We start from the raw sequence: 20924 nt of genomic DNA on the forward strand, positions 1-20924 counted from the left end.
CCCCCAGCTGTCACAGCAAGTTCTCAGTTGTGAGATGGGGACAAAAACCAGGGCAGTCGGTCTTGCCGGGGAAGGTGGCCCACTCAGAGGGGGTCCTGGGTTCAAGCAGTCCAAGCACAGAGAAAACCCTCATCCCCTGGCCCCCAGCCCTACAACTTCCTTCATCCCCCTCCAAAGGCATTTGGACAGCACTGCTCAGCACCCAGGAACTGCCCTAGGCTTTGTGCCATGACAGGCCACACAGAGGGGACTTCCAGCCTGTGACCTTGGCCAGAGCCATCAGAGGGGTGGTGGGGCCAACACCTGTAGGGGACCCATAGTCCAACCCAGAGCGCGGAAGTCCCCTGGCTTTGCTGTGACACTGACAGGCCACAGAGGCTGCTGAACCCTGAACACTCAGCTTTGAGGGCTGGGGTATGAGGGGAGGCTGGGGGGAGAGTGCATGCCTTGCCCTATGTGAGGTTCTGGGTTTGAGTACCAGCAGCACATGAAGCATCATGGAGAACACAAGGAAAGTCTGTGGATGGCGGAGAGGCATCTGTGTCTCTCCTTCTCTGTCTGTCTGTCTGTCTGTCTGTCTAGGTCGGGCCCGGGAGGCTGCTCAGTATCGAAGTCCTGACTCCCAGTACTGAGTGGGAAAAGAAAATAGGGCCTGCACATTAAGTCACAAAGGGGGCCTGACTCAGTGTCCGTCCTGGTGGGGAGCTGCCTGCTTCCCCCCAAAACACCCCCAACAGTGATGGGGGAGGCAGGGCAGAGCAGAGAAGCATTAGGCCAGAGCCGTATCGGGGAAGGGTTTCTCTCCAATTCAGATTCGCTTGTCCTCACACCCCCTCAGCTTTGCCCCTCATGTCCACCTACTGTGCCAACAGGGTTGGCCTGGCAGATGGCACACACATTACTATGCACAGGACCTGGGTCCAAGCCCCCCGCTTTCCTCTATCTCTGTCTCTCACCCTCTATTTAAAAAAACAGCCACCAGTCAGATGACCTCACCAGTGTGTCCCAGACTCTCACCTCTCCAGAGCCTTACCAACCAAGGGAAAGACTGACACAGGCTGGGTATGGACCGACCTGCCCATGTCCATGTCCAGCAATTACAGAAGCAATTACAGAAGCCAGAATTTGTACCTTCTGCTCTCCATAAAGAATTTGCCCATCGGGAGTCGGGCGGTGGCGCAGTGGGTTAAGCGCACGTGGCGCAAATCGCCAGGACCTGCGTCAGGATCCCGGTTCGAGCCCCCGGCTCCCCACCTGCAGGGGAGTCGCTTCACAGGCGGTGAAGCAGGTCTGCAGGTGTCTGTCTTTCTCTCCTCTTCTCTGTCTTCCCCTCCTCTCTCCATTTCTCTCTGTCCTAGCCAACAACGACGACATTAATAACCACAACAATGTTAAACAACAAGGGCAACAAAAAGGAAAAGAAAAAAAAAAAGAAAAAAAAAGAATTTGCCCACGTGCTCACTCCACAGGGCACCCCCGCCCTGGGAGCTTGCTTCCAGGGACAAGCTCTCCCCTCAAACCCTGAGCCAGATTTCTTTCTGCTGCCTGCCTCTCCCATGGAGCTCCTGTCCCTGGCTGTCCCTTCTGCTCAGCCCTTTCCCTGGGTGCCCTTCCACCATCACCACCCCAGACACTCTACCCTGATGACTCCATGGGGCACATGCCCAGAGAGATCTGTCTGGGGGCTGGAGAGCATGATGGCCCCAAGTGCCCCGTTGCTCGATTTTTTTAGATAGGCTTTTTTCTATTAAAATATTATAATGGAGACAGAAAGACAGAGAGAAAAGTGAGGCACCTCTAGTACTGTTTCACTGTTTGTAAATTCTTCCCCTTTGCAGGTGGGCAGTGGGGGCTCGAACACCCCTGTCCTTGCACACAGTTAATGTATGTGTTCTACTGGTTACATTCCCCCCCAACCCCTGCATCCTCCCTCCTGAGTTATTCTTAAAATCCATCCAACACTCCTCATATCACTGATTCATTATGCCTTGCTTAATAAACAATAAATACCCGCCCGGGAATATTTAGAGAACTGTAGGCTGCGGAGAAAGTTCCAGTGGTGGAGCCCAGGAGTAAGCACCCCTGGGCATCACCGCTCAGGCCCTAACACAGGTGGAGGAGGCACTCAGCATGGGAGCGGGTGCTGCCAGCACTCCTAGGCCCTGCATTTCCTGGGCTGCCACTCATATCCAGTGCACAGTGATGAGGCCCTGATGTCAGCTGCAGAGGTGACTCGGTGTTTGCAGCAGACATAGCCACACACACTGACAGCTGAGAGCAGAGCTCACAAAACCTTTCTGAGACCCCACAGCCCTACCCCACCAATCCACGGGGCTCCCTGGGTAATGTCCATGGTGCTGAGAGCACCCACAATCCTGTGCTGCCATCCAGGGTGCTGTCCATGGTGCTGAGAGGACACACACACACACACACACACACACACACACACACACACACACACACAGAGTCCTGCCCCAATCATCTATGGAGCTCCCTGGGTGCTGTCCATGGTGCTGCCATGTGGTCTTATACCAGTTCAGGGCCTCCAGCATGGAAATCTGGTACCCTACCTACTGAACTCTCTCTCAGATCCACCACTTCCTATGATTTCCTTTTTTAAATATTTTACTTACATTTTTATAATGAGAAAAAGATACAGAGAAAGACAGATACAGAGAGAGGGAGGTAGAGAGAAAGAGAGATACCAGAGCACTGCTCAGCTCTGGCTTATGGTGGTGCTGGGGATTAAACTTGAGACCTCAAAGCCTCAGGCATGGGAGTCTTTTGCAGAACCATTATGCTGTCTCCCCAGCCCCCTTCTGATTTTCTTTCTTTTTTGAAATATTTACTAATGAGAGAAATTGAGAGAGCCAGAATATTATTCCAGCACACAGGCCAATGCTGGGAATCAAACATGAGACCTCACGCCTTCAAGTCTGCCACTCCAGCCACTCCAGGCCACTCCCGAGACACGCTGGGCATGAGCCCCATCTCTTGGTCTATTTGCCTATTTTTCTTGAGATTTGGAGAAATCACATTTTCTGAGAAGCTATTCTCTGCATTCCAAGCTCAGAAAACCAACCCCAGACCACAGATATCTCACATTATCTGCCCACTGCACCCCAGGCCCCCAGGGAGAGCAGCGTCCAAGCCCAGCTCCTACACCACCCCCTGCCCCCCGACCACCACACACCCAGCACTCAGCCTCAGTGCCTGGACTCTGTCTCAAGCCCTCCCCACCTCCTCTTCTCTCCTATGCACTCTGCAGCTCCAGCCCTGCCAAGGCACCCCTGCCTGTGGGTGGAGGCCAGGGGGACTTCCTCAAGCCCCCCACAACCCATTGTCAGGATGCTCTGAACACCCCAGTGGGTGCGGGGCTTTCAGAACTCAGCAGCCATTCCTGCACATCTGGACACCCTGCCTGCCTCCCTGCTGCACGTCAGGTGCACCCCAAAGACAGGCTGGGACAGCACCTGCTGAGACCTCTCAACGCGTGTGCTCTCTGCCTCCCAGTGCTTCTGGATGCCCATCCTGCAGCTGCCCGGCCCACCTTGGCCTTCTGGTCTGCCCCCCAACTACATGGTGGATGCAGCAAACTCCTGGGGGCTCCAGGAGCCTCTGTGGCATCAGGAGGAAGGAGGCAGGAAGGAGCCTCTGGTGTTACACAAGCTGTGTGGGACAGGGCCTGTGATGTCTGCAGCTCCTCTGACTCTAGGACTGAGACTCTGTGATACTGTAAGTTTCTCATTTTCTCCAAAGCATCTGCTTCCTGATGCTCCTTCCCTGGGCTCCCCTGCTGCCGGTAAAAATAGCCTCACATGCTCAGTGCTTACAGTATGCTCAGTGCTTACAGTGTGGTCGGTGCTTACAACACGCTCTGTGCTTATGATATTCTTCGTGCTCTTAGCATGCTCAGTACTTACGGCACACTCAGTACTTACCACACACATGCTCAGTGCTTACAGCATGTCCAGTACTTACGGCACACTCAGTACTTACTATACACATGCTCAGTCCTTACAGCTACAGCAATGCTTGGTACTTACAACACACTCAGTACTTACCAAGTACTCAGTTCTGATGACACAAAGGTCCAGTGCAGCTTGGGGACCAAGGGCCATGGGGAGGGGTGCAGTCAGTGTCCAGGCTGCACACATGAGGGACCCCAGTCCCCAGGGCTCAGGGAGCTCACAAGGTTAGGGAGAAGGAGAGGAAGAGTAGGGGACAGACCCCAATGGGCTAGCCCCACTGGGCACTCTGCAGGTGGCTGCAGGCCGAGCGGCAGAGGGGTGGCTGGCATGGCAGAGGCAGCCCTGTGCGGGCCTGGCCTCTATGCAACACCCCTGCAAATCGTCCTACTAACAGGGTGGGGGGCAGGAAGAGGAGGCACTCAGCAATGTAGGCTATGGAGCCTCACAACCTCACACGTGACCAGGGTGCCCATCCCCACCCCCTCACTGGATGGCCCAGGACCTCAGATGAGCCAGCTCTGATGGCTTCTGATCACCCTGTCAAGCTACCAGCTCCTTCCACCTGGCGCATCCCATCCCATCCTGCCCCACCCCGAGTCTGCAAATCTGCCAGATCCAACCCCATACTCTACCTGCCCTGCCAGAGTGAGGTTCTAAAGTGTAAATCAGGGAGCTGGGAGATGGCTCAGCTGGCAGACCTTGCCCTTACTGTGGGTGGGGCACTGGACTCGAGCCCCAGCACCTCAGACAGCCCCCAGGACATGAGCACTATGGATGATGGGGCAGGGCTATAGTGTCTGTCAGCACCACGGACAGCACCCAGGAGCCCCATGGATGGTGGGGCAGGGCTGTGGGGGTCTTCCCTCTCTTAGCACCCTGGACAACATCCAGAGAGCTCCATGGATGGTGGGGCAAAGTTGTGGGGGAGTCTCTCCTCTCTCAGCACCATGGACAGCACCCAGGGAGCCCCATGGAGGGTGGGGCAGTGCACCCAGGGCCTTAGATTTGCAATTCACCTGCCCAGCCATCTCCCTATTATCTCTTTAAACTAGGGATTGCCTTCTGAGCTCACACACCAGCACCCCATTCTCTCTGCAGACACACACAGGTAGAAGGACATCACGCAAAGACTCATGAGCACAGACAGCAGACAGAGAAGGGCTGCTTCATCTGTGCAATGCCAGGAGACAGAGGGAGCATTGCTGTCACCTGAGTTGCAGTCCACACGGACAGCCAGAGTTGTATGGACACTTCAGCCTTATCACAGCCTCTTGCAAAGCCCTCTTCCCCCGCACCTTCTGTGCTGGCCATGTCTGCCCAGCCTCCCTCCTCCATCACAGATGCCATTCGCTGGGCCAGAGAACACGATGCTCACAGTTACGAGGGCTTGTGTCTGGGACACTCAGGGCAGACCCCTCCACCCACAGGCCTGCAGACAGAAGGAGAATCACTCTAGGCAGACTGGCTTTTCCTTCTCAGACTCCTGGCAGGAGACTTTCCAGAGGATTAGAGTCTCGGGTGCCATCAGTCATCTCACCTATGACTCTAACTCTGTGAGCTAACATTTCCCTGTGTGGGAAAGCAGGGCACATCCCAAAGGGGGAGGCCAAACCTGACATCGTGACCAATAGCAGAAGGGGGGTGGGATTCTGCTCAGTGCAAATGCACAAGTGTCCTGACCGTGGGTCTTGGCACCGTTACTCCCTCACACAAGTCCCGAAAGAATCACTAAAACACAAGCATCCGGCTCGGTCAGCACAGAAGCAGCCCAAGCCATTAGACTGAGGCACCCAGACCAGCTGGTGGTAGAAGCCCCCAGACCTGTTTTTCTCCATGGGTCCCAGCCTCGCTTTCAGGGACACCTGGGGTGCCCTCTGGACATTTCCATCACGTGTTCCCACTCTGAGGACAGCAGGTTAGAAATGAGAGCATTGGGGGGTCGGGCAGTAGCGCAGCGGGTTAAGCACATGTGGCGCAAAGCACAAGGACTGGTGTAAGGATCCCGGTTCGAGTCCCCAGCTCCCCACCTGCAGGGGACCAGCCTGAGACTAGCCGCTGTCTGAAATATCGTGCCCCCTCAGGTGTCCAGAGAGAGCGCCCAAGCCCACGAGCGTGTTACTGCAGCTGACTATCCAGTGGCTCTGCCCTTGCTAATGCCTCCCCCACCCCCATGTTAGCAATCAGATTCCAGCTTGGCTCTGAGCACACAGGAGGTACTTCCTGGACGTAGGAGGCTCAGGATGTTGGCTTCTGCTGGGGGTCTGGGGACCTGTCCGTCTGAGGATGAGGGCAGACCCCTGGGTTAGTCCATATGATAGACTTAACACTAGGTGTTAGCTCCTTGTTTTTCATGTCTCTTGTAAAAATTAGAAAAATGTTTTCTGTGGTCTCTCTTTCTCTCTGCATATTTCTCTGTCTCTATCTCTAGAAAAAGAGGATAAGGAAGATAAAGGTAATAAGTAAGACAAGCCCTCACAAGGCCACCCAGCTCAGAGCTGTCCACACTCACAACGGACACACCGTGGGACAGGGGATCTGTGACATCCCTGTGTGTCCATACTCAGCCTACTCATCCCATGCTGGCCTCTGATGCTCTAAGGGAGCCCTGCCCCAGGGGAAGGAGACCTCAGGCAAGGTGAACTGGTGTGGAAACTAACGGGGATTCAACCATGTGGAAATGAACAACCGTGTGAGCAGGGATGTGCCGTCAGCTGGCACCCGAGGGGAGGGACTGGCTAAAGGAGTCCTAGCCCCGCCCTGTGACCAGATGCCCAGACCCTGAACGAGTGTGGCCCAGCGCCCTCTGCCCAGTTTGAACCTGGCCTGCCAAGCCCCTCTGTGTGTCCCCACTGGGGCCCGAGACCCTTGCCACCCATCCACCCCCTGGCAGCCGGCGGGTGCAGGAGACTCACAGGAAGAAGGGCATCAGCTGCACCAGGGTCTCTTTGCAGGCGTTGGCGGTGAACTCGGGAGCCATCTGGATGACTTTGTTCAGGACGCTTCGCAGGTAGCTCTGCAGCTGCTTCCTCCGCTCCTCCACGAACTTGGCATCCTGGGGAGACAGACAGGCGGACAGGGCTCAGGCTGGTACCCTCCTCCTCCCCCTTGGAGCCGTGCACAGTACTCAGGGTATGGAGCCTCAAGCACATGCAGGGCAGGAGGCCTTTGGTTCCTCAAGGAGACAGAGTGCAGACTCCCCCCCCCCCAACACACATGCACAGGTGAGTGGGCCCGGCGTTAGAGCACAGGACTTGCATGGCTGTTCACACATCCAAGGGCAGATGAGGATGGAGACCCCTCACAGCAAAAGACCCTTCACACTGTGCTCTCCCAATTCCAAGGTACTGGTCACTTGTCCCCTTCTTTCTCTTCTTCCCTGCTCCTTCCCTTCCCTCTTCACTATTGTCAAAAACAACCACCATGTTTGAGAGTCCCTAGTAAGGGAGGGGAAATAGAGGACTGAATCACAATCCTAACTGCAGCTGATGCAGCAGCCTCAGCCCTCTTGGCCCCTGGGGACAAGGAAGCAACCTTGATACTGTCCATGGTGTTGAGAGACCCCACAGCCCTGCCCCACCATCCATGGAGCTCCCTGGGTGCTGTCCATGGTGCTAAGAGAGAGAGACCCCACAGCTCTGCCCCACCATCCATGGAGCTCCCTGGGTGCTGTCCATAGTGCTGACAGAGGAGAGACCCCCCACAGATCTGCCCCACCATCCATGGAGCTCCCATGGGTGCTGTCCATGGTGCTGACAGAGGAGAGACCCCACAGCCCTGCCCCACCATCCATGGACCTCCCTGGGTGCTGTCCATGGTGCTCCCTGTGGTGCCAGAGATCACATCCAGAATCTCCCACATAGAAGGCACAATTCTCTACTTCCAAGCTACCTCCGAGATCCTGTCCATGTAGATGTTTACGTTAAAGCTCAGCTTTTTCAAATAAGGAAAAATAACTGCCAACAAGTAGAAGAGGAGGCAGAGCAGACAGAATACTGAGCACGGGGCCCCAGGTGACAGCTCAGTTCCAGAAGGAGCCTGGGAACAAGGGGAGAACAGAACTACATGTAGAGACTGGGAGAAATGAAGGGAGACCTAAGTTAAGTGAAAGGTTAAATCTTCCACAGGGAAGACTGCATCTAATAAAGGTGTCCACCTTGCTCGCATGAATAAGCAGAGTGACCATGATCCCATCTAACACAGTTCCCGCCATGGGGAGCCAAGGACATCAATCCCAGGACCCCCCACAGAACACCGGGGGAAAGAAAGTTCCCTCCAGGGGCTGCCCTCAGGATCCTGGGAGTCTGAGAGTGTCAGGCTTTATCTCAGACAAAGTCAGTCTGTGACTGGATCCAGAGAAGGGATCAGAGGAAGGAGAGAGAGAGAGGGAGGGAGAGTTCTGGCCCTAAGATTCCTGGACACAATTCTGCCTGAAGCTCTAAGCCATTCCTGCTCTTTGCCATCACAAATCTAATTCCTTGGCTGCTTTGGCCAATCTGAGAGACTCTTTAGTTCTTTAGTTCTCTCTCTTCCTTCCTTGATATTTTCTACTGTTTCAACCACAGGCCTTTCCTCCCCTCAGACCCCAATGCTCCCACAAAGCACAGGTGTGTGGACAGCTCCTCCTCTGTTCCCAGCAGCCTCCCGGCGCAGCCTCTTAGCTCGTCTCCTCCCCACCTGCGGCAGGGCTCTGTAACTCAGCTGCTCAAAAAATCAACAGGAGCTATGTTACTCCCAACAAGTTTCGCCACCCTGCCAATTGTTGATCTTGCATCTGCTTCACAAACTAGGTCCTCAGCGGGGAAGGCACAGGAAGAAGATTCTGCAAAGAGCTGGAAGCTGGAAACAATGGCGGGTGCGGGAAGTGGGCCCCCCACTCATGTGGGGAGGGATGGGGTGTGGGAGCCAGGAGACCCCTGGGGGCTGAAGAGGAGCAGCGGTCAGGAGAACTGACAAGGCAGCCGGAGTGTTTCTTTGCTGAGGTGCTGAGTCACCTGATGGAGGGGCAGGTCTGTGTGTCACCTCACAGTTAGCATGAACCTCAAGGCCACCTGGAGACGTCTGCCAGGCTACACAAAAGAACATGCAGTTGATTTCTGTTGGGAGCAACGTCCCAGACACCACTGTGACAATACTGTTTGTGACCTGCACTCGTGTCAGTGAGAGACTGGGATAATAAAAAAATTGGAATTCTGAGGACAAGTAGCATACCCAGTTGAATATCCATGTTACATTACTGTGCACAAGGACCCAGGTTCAAACCCCAGATCACCTCCTGCAAGAGGAAAGCTTCACGAGTGGTGATGCAGTGATGCAGGTGTCTCTGTCTTCTTCCTCTCCTACTTTCCTCTCTGTCTCTACCCAATAAATAAATAACATAATACAGACACTTCTTTAAAAATGGAATTATTGGGGCTAGGTGACAGCATGCCAGGAGAGTGCATACTTTACCAAGTGCAAGGCCCTGAGTTCGAGCCCTAGCACGACAGGGAAGCAGCATAGAGGGTGGAGTGGTGCTGCACTCTCTTTTCTCTCCTCTTTCTCTCTCTCTCCTTTTTCTCTCTCTAAAATGAAGGATGAGAAAATTGCCTGGATTGGTGGTAGCACCTAGGTATGAGAAGGCCCTGACTCCATGTTAAATAAATAATACACAAACCAATAAATAAATGGACATGCAAACAAAACAGAATTATTTTTCCTTGAGCACTTGGGTTTTACCCTCAGATTTCAGCATAAGAACTCCGGGACTGGGGGTCGGGAGCTAGCTCACCAGGTAGAGCGCATTCTTGAGCGTGTGTGCTTGAGGACCTGGGTTCGAGCTCCTGGATACCACATAGGAGCCGGGGGGGAGGGATCCTGAGCAGTGGAGCAATGCTGACAGCTCTTCTTCACCTCTCTTGAAAGATTTTGTTTGTTTCTTTGTTTAGTGGACAGAGACAGAAATCAAGAGGGGAGGGAGAGATACAGAGGGAGAGATAGAGAGGAAAAGAGACACCTGCAGCCCTGCTTCACCACTCATAAAGCTTCTCCCTACAGGTGGGGACCAGGGGCTTGAACCTGGGTAATGTGTGCACTTAACCAGGTATGCCACTACCTGCCCCATCTCCATTAAAAAAAAAAGGCAGATTCACACAGGAGCTTTGGAATCCTACAAGTATGAAAGCCCAGAGATAACCTGGGTGGAAAAGCAAACAGACAAACACACTCAGGCCGAGTCCCCCTGCAGAGCTGCCCTGAGAAGTGAAGGAAGCTGGAAGGGGTGACAAGAGTGGGGATGAAGTAGGCAGGCCACACTGGGAAGGGAATTTGGCCACGGAAATGGCTGGGACCTACTGCAGCCAGCCGGCCAGCCAGTGGTGTGAGGGACACCCCAGGAAGCAGGCTGAGCACAGGCCCCAGATTCACCCCCCAGGAAGCTCAGGAGACATGAGTCTTTCCACTCTGGCTGGCCATACAGTAAGGTGACTCGCTGGTCTACACCAGTCAGGATTCAAGCCCATGTGCACGGTCCCCCAAACCCTGATTTTCTTCTTAACCTCCCTCCCTGACTGCCAAGGGCTCTCTGGAAGCCCCAGCCCCAGAGGTGACGGAGAAAAGCCAGCTCAGACTGGGCTCCAAGCTGGTCTCTCTGCATAGAAGGTGCCTTGCTGTCCGGGCCAGAGGCAGGGCTGACACAGCAGACCACCGGAAGGCTCCACCATGAACCAGAACCTTTCCCGTCCAATCACAGGACTGTTTCTTATTTCTTGCTGCAGTTAGACCAACGGAGATGTGAAACTGCTCTCTGCAAGGATTCCCCACAGCAGCAGCGGACAGAGGGACAGAAGGCGAGGGGAGAAGAGAAAAGGTGGGAAAGGGGGTTAGGTGGAAACGCTGGGCCTGCCCACCTGGCTCAGTTTTCTAACTTCCCAAGGAGACTTACGCACCTGTCCAGAATGAACGTGGCTCCATTACTCGGCACCGTTTCTAACAGCCCGCAGCCTGATAGTCAAATGATAGACTGCGACTAGCTGCAAGCACTTCCAAGGCTGGATTTTCACCTTTGTCATTCAAGAGGGCTGACTAGTTTGATCTGGATTGGTGGCAGTGGGTTAACAAGATAACCTATATGCGGGAGGATTTCCGGGCTCTCCAGTGTATCACTTAATGCTTCCTATCACTTGGGCCACCTTCCCAGGACAGTTCCAGAGTCCCTTTTACTGAGTCCACGTCCCTCTGTGCTGGTTATGTTTGCCGTCTGTCCTGTGACAACAGGGTCTTGGCCTGCTGAGCTTCCTGTGGAATTCTCAGAGTGAGTGGGGTCAGTGAGTGGGGTTCTTTCAGACATGTCTATCTCTCTCAGGGAATTTCTGCATGAAAATGGTCTCTCCTGCTACTCCTCATCCTTCACAGAGATTCCCTGGTGCACTTAAAAAATGTTTTGGGGGGAGGGGGCTGGGAGGTGGCACATTGGGTTGATCGCACATAGTACAAAGTGCAAGGACTTGTGCAAGGATCCCGGTTCGAGCCCCCAGCTCCCCACCTGCAGGGGGGTTGCTTCACAGGTAGTGAAGCAGATCTGCAGGTGTCTATCTTTCTCTCCCCCCTTTCACTTTCTCTCCTCTCCTCTCTCTCAGTTTCTCTCTGTCCTACCCAATAAAATGAAAAACTGGCTGCCAGGAGCCGTGGATTCACAGTGCCAGCACTGAGCCCCAGCAATGACCCTGGAGGCAAAAAACCCCAAAAAACTTGGGGCTGGCAAAATAGCTCACCAGGGTAGTAAGCCTTCTCTGTCATGATACAGCCCTGGTTTGGGCATGACCCCCACCCGTCCTGGGAGAGATCTCAGGGACCGTGCTGTCTGTTAACCTCTTGCTCTATCTCTGCCTCTTATTCTATCTAAAGAAGTCGGCCTGAGTGGTGAGGTCCCAGAACAGTATATACAGGGACGGCTAGTATGCATGGAGCTGGGGCTCACTGACTGTGGGAGCAGGAAAGGAATCTCTGGAGACGAGAAGATGTGGCACTGGGGAATGGACCCAGGGCCTGGGGCTACTAAGTGGTGTCCCAGCTCATGTTTTCTATTCTTTATTTTTTAATGTACTTGATTTTAGATATTCTATTTATTTTAATGAGAGAAATACATAAAGACACACACACACAGAGAGAGAGAGAGAGAGGCAGGCCCCAGAGCCCTGCTCAGCTGGGTTCTGGTGGTGCTGGGGTTTGAACCTGGGACCTCAGAGCCTCAGGCATAAAACTCTGTTGCAGAACCATGGTACTGTCTCTGGAGACCCTATTTTATTTATTCATTCATTTATTGTGTAGAGATAGAAACTGAGGTAGAGACACAGAGAGACTTGCAGCCCTGCTTTACCACTCATGAAGCTTCTCCCTGCAGGTGGGGAGCGAGGGCTTGAACCTGGGTCCTTGTGCACTGTAACATGTGCACTTAACTGAGTGTACCACCACCTGGCCCTATTCTATTATTTTTTTTAGAGTTAGTAAAGGAGAGCAACAGACACAGACACAGACACAGACACAGACACAGACACACACACACACACACACACACACACGAGAGAGAGAGAGGCAACAGCCCCGCTCACCATTCATGGAGCTTCCCCCAGTGCTGTCCATGTGATGCTGGGGCTCAGACCTAGGGTCTCATGCCCAACAAAGTATGTGCCCACCTAGTCAAGCTACCTTCCCTGTCCCAGGAGGCAGAACTGAAACGGAGACCTGACAAGAGAAAGACTCGGCCACAGGAAGGGTGGGCAGTGCAATGTTCTAAAAAGAACTGCGTTGTGCAAAGGCCCTGTGGCAAGAAAGAGCTGTGGGCACTGTGGGCACTGTGTGAGACCTGAGAGAGACAAGAGGAGGGAAGGTTATGTCCTCAGACTGGACCCAGGATCATCTATGAGCCTGCAGGCCAAAGCCCTTGGCACCAAGCCCGGCGGGCAGTTAGCACTCACAAGACCGCTGCTATTCTTAGTAAAGGTGGTTCTGCTGCGGGCTTGTTTGCATCCCGCTGCTAAGAATAAGGCTGCCCGGCTCATGAGGGAGAGAGGGAGAGGTGAGAGCCGGTACCAAAAGCCCCTTTGTGACACAGAACGGTCCCATTTCCACGGGCTTATGGAGAGCGGGCACTTGGCGTTCTGAAATAGCTCCTGCGCTCATTACAGAAAAGAACTGAGGTTTTTCCCCCAAAGGCAGAAGGGCTGAGAAATTAATTGCAGAGCTGCTTCCCAGGGAGCGAGGCAGCTTCACTGCAGTGCTGGAGAGCAGGTAGAGGAGAGGGTGTTGTGTCCCACACTTGGTGGTGGTGGTTGTGGGGGGGAGAAGCTGTGCATTGCTTTCTGAGCCCATCTCGCAAGAGAAGCTGCCAAGGAGACTTATGCTGGGTCCACGAGAAAAGGCCACAAGCCTGGGGCCTCAGGGGTCCTTCATGCAAAGACCCACCAGCCTGTACCGACTGACACCTGCTCTTTGTGGTGGTTCACGGCTCCTCTGACAGACAGATCAGACCAGTGCAGACACCAGGCTGTCAGTGCAGGCCTGGAAGCATCAGGAGGGCTGGAAGGCAGCATCGGGTTCAAAGGACGGAGGAGGACAGTGGTCACTTTCCCAAATGGCACCAAAGAATGAAGCCCGAGGTTTGCGCCTGTGGGGTTCTGCTGAGCTGTCTCTATCCCCCTTTGCTTTTCTTTTGAGGGAGACAGAGAGGGAGAGACACCACAGCTCTGCCCTGCCAACCCTGCATTCCACCCCTCCCTCAATGCTGTCCAGGGCTTACCTATGCCTTGAACCCAGGGCCTTGCATGTGGTGAGGTATGAACCTTGCTGGGGGAGCTATTCTCCCATCACTGCTGCGAGTTTGTTTCTCATAGGGATGCACAAAGGACGGTACCCAGGAGACACAAGGACACCGAGAAACTGGTAAGCAAAAGATGATCTCCACGCTCAATCCCTAGCACCACCACAAGCAAGAGTTAAGCCGTCTCTCTTCTCTCCTCTCTCTCTTTGCCTTTTTCTTTTAAGCATTTTATTTATTAATTAATGAGAAATATAGGAGAGAGAGAAAGAACCAGACATCTTTCTGGTACATGCGCTGCCAGGGATCGAACTCAGGACCTCATGCTTGAGAGTCCAATGCTTTATCCACTGCATCACCTCCTGGACCACTCTCTTTCTTTCTCATTAAAAAAATATATTGGGGGAGTCGGGCGGTGGCGCAGTGGGTTAAGCGCACGTGGCGCAAAGCGCAGGGACCGGCGTAAGGATCCCGGTTTGAGCCCCCGGCTCCCCACCTGCAGGGGAGTCGCTTCACGGGCGGTGAAGCAGGTCTGCAGGTGTCTATCTTTCTCTCCCCTCTCTCTGTCTTCCCCTCTTCTCTCCATTTCTCTCTGTCCTATCCAACAACAAAGCAACGTCAACAATGGCAATAATAACCGCAACAAGGCTGCAACAACTAGGGCAACAAAAAGGGGGGAAAATGGCCTCCAGGAGCGGTGGATTCATGGTGCAGGCACCGAGCCCAGCAATAACCCTGGAGGAATATATATATATATATATATATATATATATATATATATATATATATATATATATATATATATATATATATTGGCCCAAACTTGGAAGCAACCCAACACCCAGCGAGAGGTGAATGGCTAAGAAAGTAGTGGTACATATACACAATGGAGCACTATGCAGCTGTTAAGAATGATGAGGTCATCTCCTTTGCAATATTTTGATCAGAACTTGAAGGTACTGTGTTGAGACAAGCCAGAGAGAGAAAGACCAATACCGAATGAGCTCACTTATAACTTAAGAGCAAAAGCACAGGAAGGGAAAACATAAGGTGAAGCCTGGACTGGGTGTTTGGCATATTGCAGCAAAGCAAAGGCCTCTGGGAAAGGGAGAGAGGGACAGGATGAGGGGACATTGGATCCTGGTGTCTCTTCTAGAAACCAATCAAGGAGAGATGAGAAGCTGTGCCTGTGTGTTAAGAAATACCGTAAACCAGCAACTCCCCAATTGAAAAATACCTAAATAAAAACACTAGATAAACGAGAGAGAGAGAGAGAGAGAGAGAGAGAGAGAGAGAGAAGGAAAAAGATCATCCCTCTGGGGAGTGGCCAAAGTATCCCAAGCACCAAGCAAGAAAGGGAAGAGGAAATGAGAAGGTGCCAAACTCGCAAACAGCATCAGCTTTCTGGCTCATCAGCAATGAGAAATCATGGCCATGATGAGATGCTGTTTTGTGCCCAGGGTGTTGGCAAAACAAACTCAAAATCCAGCGATTCTGAGAATGAGGAGTGGGGCGGGGGGCTCCTGCCAGCTGGTGGGGAGAGGAGGGAGCTCTGGGGCAGCAATCAGGCAGCAGGCGGGTGAGAGGGTGTGTGGGGGACAATGGAGGGTGTGGGTGGCTGCTGGCTGCAGGAGGGTCTGGACGGGGCTGACCCCAGGGAACGTGAACAGGCACCTAGAAATAGGTGATTTGTGAGGAGAAAGGGAGTGAAGCCCTCTCTGGATAGCAGAACGAGAAGGGAGTGAAGCCCTCTCTGGATAGCAGAACGAGAGGGTGAAGCCGCAGACATCAGGCCTCAGGCAACCCCAGAGGACGGCTGGGGAGGGGGCTATGAGGATGTGGCTTCTCTGCGACGTTTAATCACGCACATCAGCATTTATTAAACCCGACCGTGAAACGAGCGCGCATCCCACTGCTCCCTGCAATCCGGGACACGCTCGGAGTGAGGGATTTATAAGTTCTTGGCCGCAAATGGGACAAAATGGAAACAGCTGTTGATCTGAGGCAGCACGGACACAGCTGCTTCATCTTGTCCTTTGTATCCACTTCCCCCCTCTGCCTCACAGATGCACGACTCTGGGAGACTCCTCGGAGGAGGCATCTGCTCAGGTGAGATGTAGACAGACTCCCTGGCCAGTGACCACAACCCTCTGTGCAGGACCCCTGAGACCAGGGCACAGCTCCCACTAAGATGCCTCTCAGGACGCTCTCCAGCCTGGGGAGTGAGAGGGGGCCATATTCCCACCCATGAGACACGACTGCGACTGGTGACCATGGGGGTGAGTGTTTCCCGTGTGATCTGGAGAGAGAGATCTGAGTTCACTGTGCCAACACCAGTCAGGGGTGCCAGGAACCGGGACAGTGGCCTCCTATGTGGGGAGGGTGACAAGAACAAGGCCTAGAGTCCTGCTAACCGTGGATTTCTCGGTGTAGGTGTGGTCTTGGAGGTGTGTCCATTTTGTGAGACTTCAAGCTGTACACTTACAGCTGGGAGTACACATCAGTTAAACAACAACAAAGGGGCCAGGAAGTAATAATTTGTCCAGTAGAATGCAAACTTTTCTCATATCTAACAACCAAGGTTTGATCCCTGATACCACATGGGGGCACCATCATGGCACTAGGGGAAGCTCTATGAACAGTGAACTAGTGCTATGGTGTCTTTCCTTCTCTCTCTCTCTCTCTCTCTCTCTCTCTCCAAATAATTAAAAAGGAAAAATAAGAGACTTCCAGAGGCAGGTTCTGAAAGGTCTCCTATAAACAGTCAGACCACCATAAATAGGCCTTATATCAGAACACTCTAAAACTCTAAAAGAATGGCGTTAAAAATTTCTTCAATCTTTGATATCAATAAATGTCAATGCCCTGAACTCACCTATTAAAAGGCACAGAGTAGAAAGATGGATCAGAATACACAACCCAACAATATACTGTCTACAGGAAAACCACCTAACTCAACTAGACAAACACAGACTCAAAGTGAAAGGATGGAAAACTATCATACAGGCCAATGGCCCACAAAAAAGAGCAGGAACAGCTATTCTCATATCTGACATGATCGACTTTAAAATAACATTTTAAAAGATTGGGATGAACACTGCTTAATGCTCAGAAGATCAGTCAATCAAAAGGACAATTATTAACATCTATGCACCCAATGAGAAACCATCTAAATACATCAAACATCTACTGAAAGAGCTACAGCAATATATTAATAGCAACACAGTCATAGCACAGGACTTCAACACCCCACTCTCTCAACTTGACAGATCATCCAGGCAGAAAAATCAATAAAGACATGAGGGAGCTAAATGAGAAGATAGATTAAACTAGAACTATTGGGCATTTTCAGAGTCATTCATCCAAAGAAATTGGAATACACATCTTACTCAAGTCCACATGGGTCATTCTCAAGGATAGACCATACATTAGGCCACAAAGACAGCATCAGCAAATTCAGAAGCATTGAAATCATCCCAAGCATCTTCTCAGGCCACAGTGGAATTAAACTAACACTTAACAATCAACAAAAGATTAGTAATAGTCCCAAAATGTGGACTCTCAACAGTACACTACTTAACAACTACTGGGTCAAAGAGAAAATAAAGGAAGAAATCAAAATGTTTCGAGATTTCAATGAAAATGAAGACACAAGCTATCAAAATATTTGGGACACAGCTAAGGCAGTACTGAGAGGGAAGTTCATAGCTATACAAGCACACATTAGGAAACAAGAAAAAGCACAAATAAACAGCCTGATTGCACATCTGAAAGAAGAAGAAGGAGAAGAAGGAGAAGGAGGAGAAGGAGGAGGAGGAGGAGGAGAAGGAAAAGGAAAAAGGAGAAGGAGGAGAAGAAGAAGGAAGAAGAAAGGAACCCTAAAGTAACCAGAAGGACAGAAATCACTAAAGTTGGGAGTCGGGCAGTAGCACAGCGGGTTAAGCACAGGTGGCGCAAAGCACAGGGACCGGCGTAAAGATCCTGGTTTGAGCCCCCAGCTTCCCACCTGCAGGGGAGTCACTTCACAGGCAGTGAAGCAGGTCTGCAGGTGTCTATCTTTCTCTCCCCCTCTCTGTCTTCCCCTCCTCTCTCCATTTCTCTGTCCTATCTAACAATGATGACATCAATAACAACAATAACTACAAAAACAATAAAAACAACAACAAGGGCAACAAAAGGGAAAATAAATAAATAAATTTAAAAAAATTTTTAAAAAATAAAGAAATCACTAAAGAAATAAACAGCACTGAAAATAAGAAAACCATACAAAAGATCAACAAAGGTAAATGTTGGTTATTCGAAAGAGTGAACAAAATCAACAAACCTTTAGCCAGACTCACAAAACAAAAAAGGGAGAAGACTCAAGTAAATCAGAGATCATAAATGAAAGAGGAGATATCACAACAGACACTGCAGAAATTCAACGTATTGTGCGAGGCTTCTATGAACAACTATATGCTTACCAGGCCAGAGAACCTGGAAGAAATGGACGATTTCCTAGATACCTACAAACTTCCAAAATTAAGCTAAGAGGAACTAGATAACATGAACAGGCCCATCACAGCTAATGAAATTTAAACAGTTATCAAAAACCTTCCCTAAAATAAAAGTTCTGGACCAAATGGTTTTACAAATGAATTCTACAAAACCTTCAAAGAAGAACTAATACCTCTACTTTTAAAAGTCTTCCAGAAGATTGAAGGTTGAAGATACTGGAATACTCCATTCCAGGTTCTATGAAGCCAACATCACTTTGATACCAAAATTCCTGAAGATAGTGGAATCTATATATAGCAAACCTACAGCCAACATCATACTCAATGGTGAAAAACTGGAAGCATTTCCCCTCAGATCAGGTACTAGACAGGGCTGCCCACTATCACCACTACTATTCAACATAGTGTTGGAAGTTCTTGCCATAGCAATCAGGCAGGAACAAGGAATTAAAGGCATACAGATTAGAAGAGAAGAAGTCAAACTCTCCCTATTTGCAGATGACATGATAGTATACATGGAAAAACCTAAGGAATCCAGCAAGAAGCTTTTGGAAATCATCAGGCAATACAGTAATGTGTCAGGCTATAAAATTAACATTCAAAAGTCAGTGGCATTCCTCTATGCAAACACTAAGTTAGAAGAAGTTGAAATCCAGAAATCAATTCCTTTTACTATAGCAACAACACCAACAAAAAAGTATCTAGGAATAAACCTAACCAAAGAAGTGAAAGACTTGTATACTGAAAATTATGAGTCACTCAAGGAAAAATGAAAAAGACACAAAGAAGTGGAAAGATATTCCATGTTCATGGGTTGGAAGAATTGATATCATCAAAATAAATGTACTACCCAGAGCCATCTACAAATTTAATGCTATCTCCATCAAGATCCCAAACACGTTGTTTAGGAGAATAGAACAAATGCTACAAATGTTTATCTGGAACCAGAAAAGACCTAGAAAACAATCTTTGAAAAGAAAGAACAGAACTGGAGGCATCACACTCCCAGATCTCAAACTGTATTATAGGGCCATTGTCATCAAAACTGCTTGGTACTGGAACATGAATAGACACACTGACCAGTGGAATACAGTTGAGAGCCCAGAAGTGAGCCCCCACACCTGTGGACATCTAATCTTTGACAAAGGGGCCCAGACTATTACATGGGGAAAGCAGAGTCTCTTCAACAAATGGTGTTGGAAACAATGGGTTGAAACATGCAGAAGAATGAAACTGAACCACTGTATTTCACCAAATACAAAAGTAAATTCCAAGTGGATCAAGGACTTGGATGTTAGACCAGAAACTATCAAATACTTAGAGGAAAATATTAGCAGAACTCTTTTCCGAATAAATTTTAAAGACATCTTCAATGAAACGAATCCAATTACAAAGAAGACTAAGGCAAGCATAAACCTATGGGACTACATCAAATTAAAAAGCTTCTGCACAGCAAAAAGAAACCCCTACCCAAACCAAGAGACCCCTCACAGAACAGAAGATCTTTACATGCCATACATCAGATAAGAGTTTAATAACTAAAATATATAAAGAGCTTGCCAAACTCAAAAACAAGAAAACAAATAACCCCATCCAAAAATGGGGGAGGACATGGACACAATATTCACCACAGAAGAGATCCAAATGGCTGAGAAACATGAAAAATGCTCCAAGTCTCCGATTGTCAGAGAAATGCAAATCAAGACAACAATGAGATACCACTTCACTCCTGTGATAATGTCATACATCAGAAAAGGTAACAGCAGCAAATGCTGGAGAGGGTGTGGGGTCAAAGGAACCCTCTTGCACTGCTGCTGGGAATGCCAATTGGTCCAACCTCTGTGGAGAGCAGTCTGGAGAACTCTCAGAAAGGTAGAAGTGGACCTACCCTAGACCCTGCAATTCCTCTCCTGGGGATCTATCCTAAGGAACCCAACACACCAAAAAGGTCTGTGTACACATATGTTCTTAGCAGCACAATTTGTAATAGCCAAAACCTGGAAGCAACCCAGGTGTCCAACAACAGATGAGTGGCTGAGCAAGTTGTGCTCTATATACACAATGGAATACTACTCAGCTATAAAAAATGGTGAGTTCACCGTTTTCAGCTGATTGTGGATGTACCATGAAAAATTCATGTTGGGGGTCGGGTGGTAGTGCAGCGGGTTAAGCTCATGTGGTGCAAAGTGCAAGGACCAGCGTAAGGGTCCTGGTTTGATCCCCTGGCTCCCCACCTTCAAGGGAGTCGCTTCACAGGTGGTGAAGCAGGTCTGCAGGTGTCTATCTTTTTCTCCCCTTGTCTTCCCCTCATCTCTTGCTTTCTTTCTGTCCTATCCAACAACGAATGACATCAACAACAATAACCACAACGAGGCTACAACAACAAGGGCAACAAAGGGGGAAAAATGGCCTCCAGGAGCAGAGGATTCATGGTGCAGGCACTGAGCCCCAGCAATAACACTGAAGGCAAAAAAAGAAAAATTCATGTTAAGTGAAATAAGTCAAACAGAAGGATGAGTATGGGATGATGTCACTCTCAGGCAGAAGTTGAAAAACAAGAGCAGAAGAGAAAACACAAGTAGAACCTGAACTGGAATTGGCGTATTACACCAAAGTAAAAGACTGTGGGGTGGGTGGGTGGGGAGAATACAGGTCCAAGAAGGATGA

The 20924-nt window shown here is 50.5% G+C and overlaps 1 protein-coding gene across 1 annotated transcript in view; it reads right to left on the reverse strand.

The window, feature by feature from the left end:
- SNX29 (sorting nexin 29) overlaps positions 1–20924 on the reverse strand; it is a 248126-nt gene that overhangs the window by 8704 nt on the left and 218498 nt on the right. Inside the window, exon 20 of the mRNA XM_007534624.3 lies at positions 6884–7023. Coding sequence (XP_007534686.2) covers positions 6884–7023 — 140 coding nt within the window. The remainder of the gene's footprint in view (positions 1–6883; positions 7024–20924) is intronic.

This window comes from Erinaceus europaeus, chromosome 15, assembly GCF_950295315.1.
Source record: "Erinaceus europaeus chromosome 15, mEriEur2.1, whole genome shotgun sequence".
NCBI lineage: Eukaryota > Metazoa > Chordata > Mammalia > Eulipotyphla > Erinaceidae > Erinaceus > Erinaceus europaeus.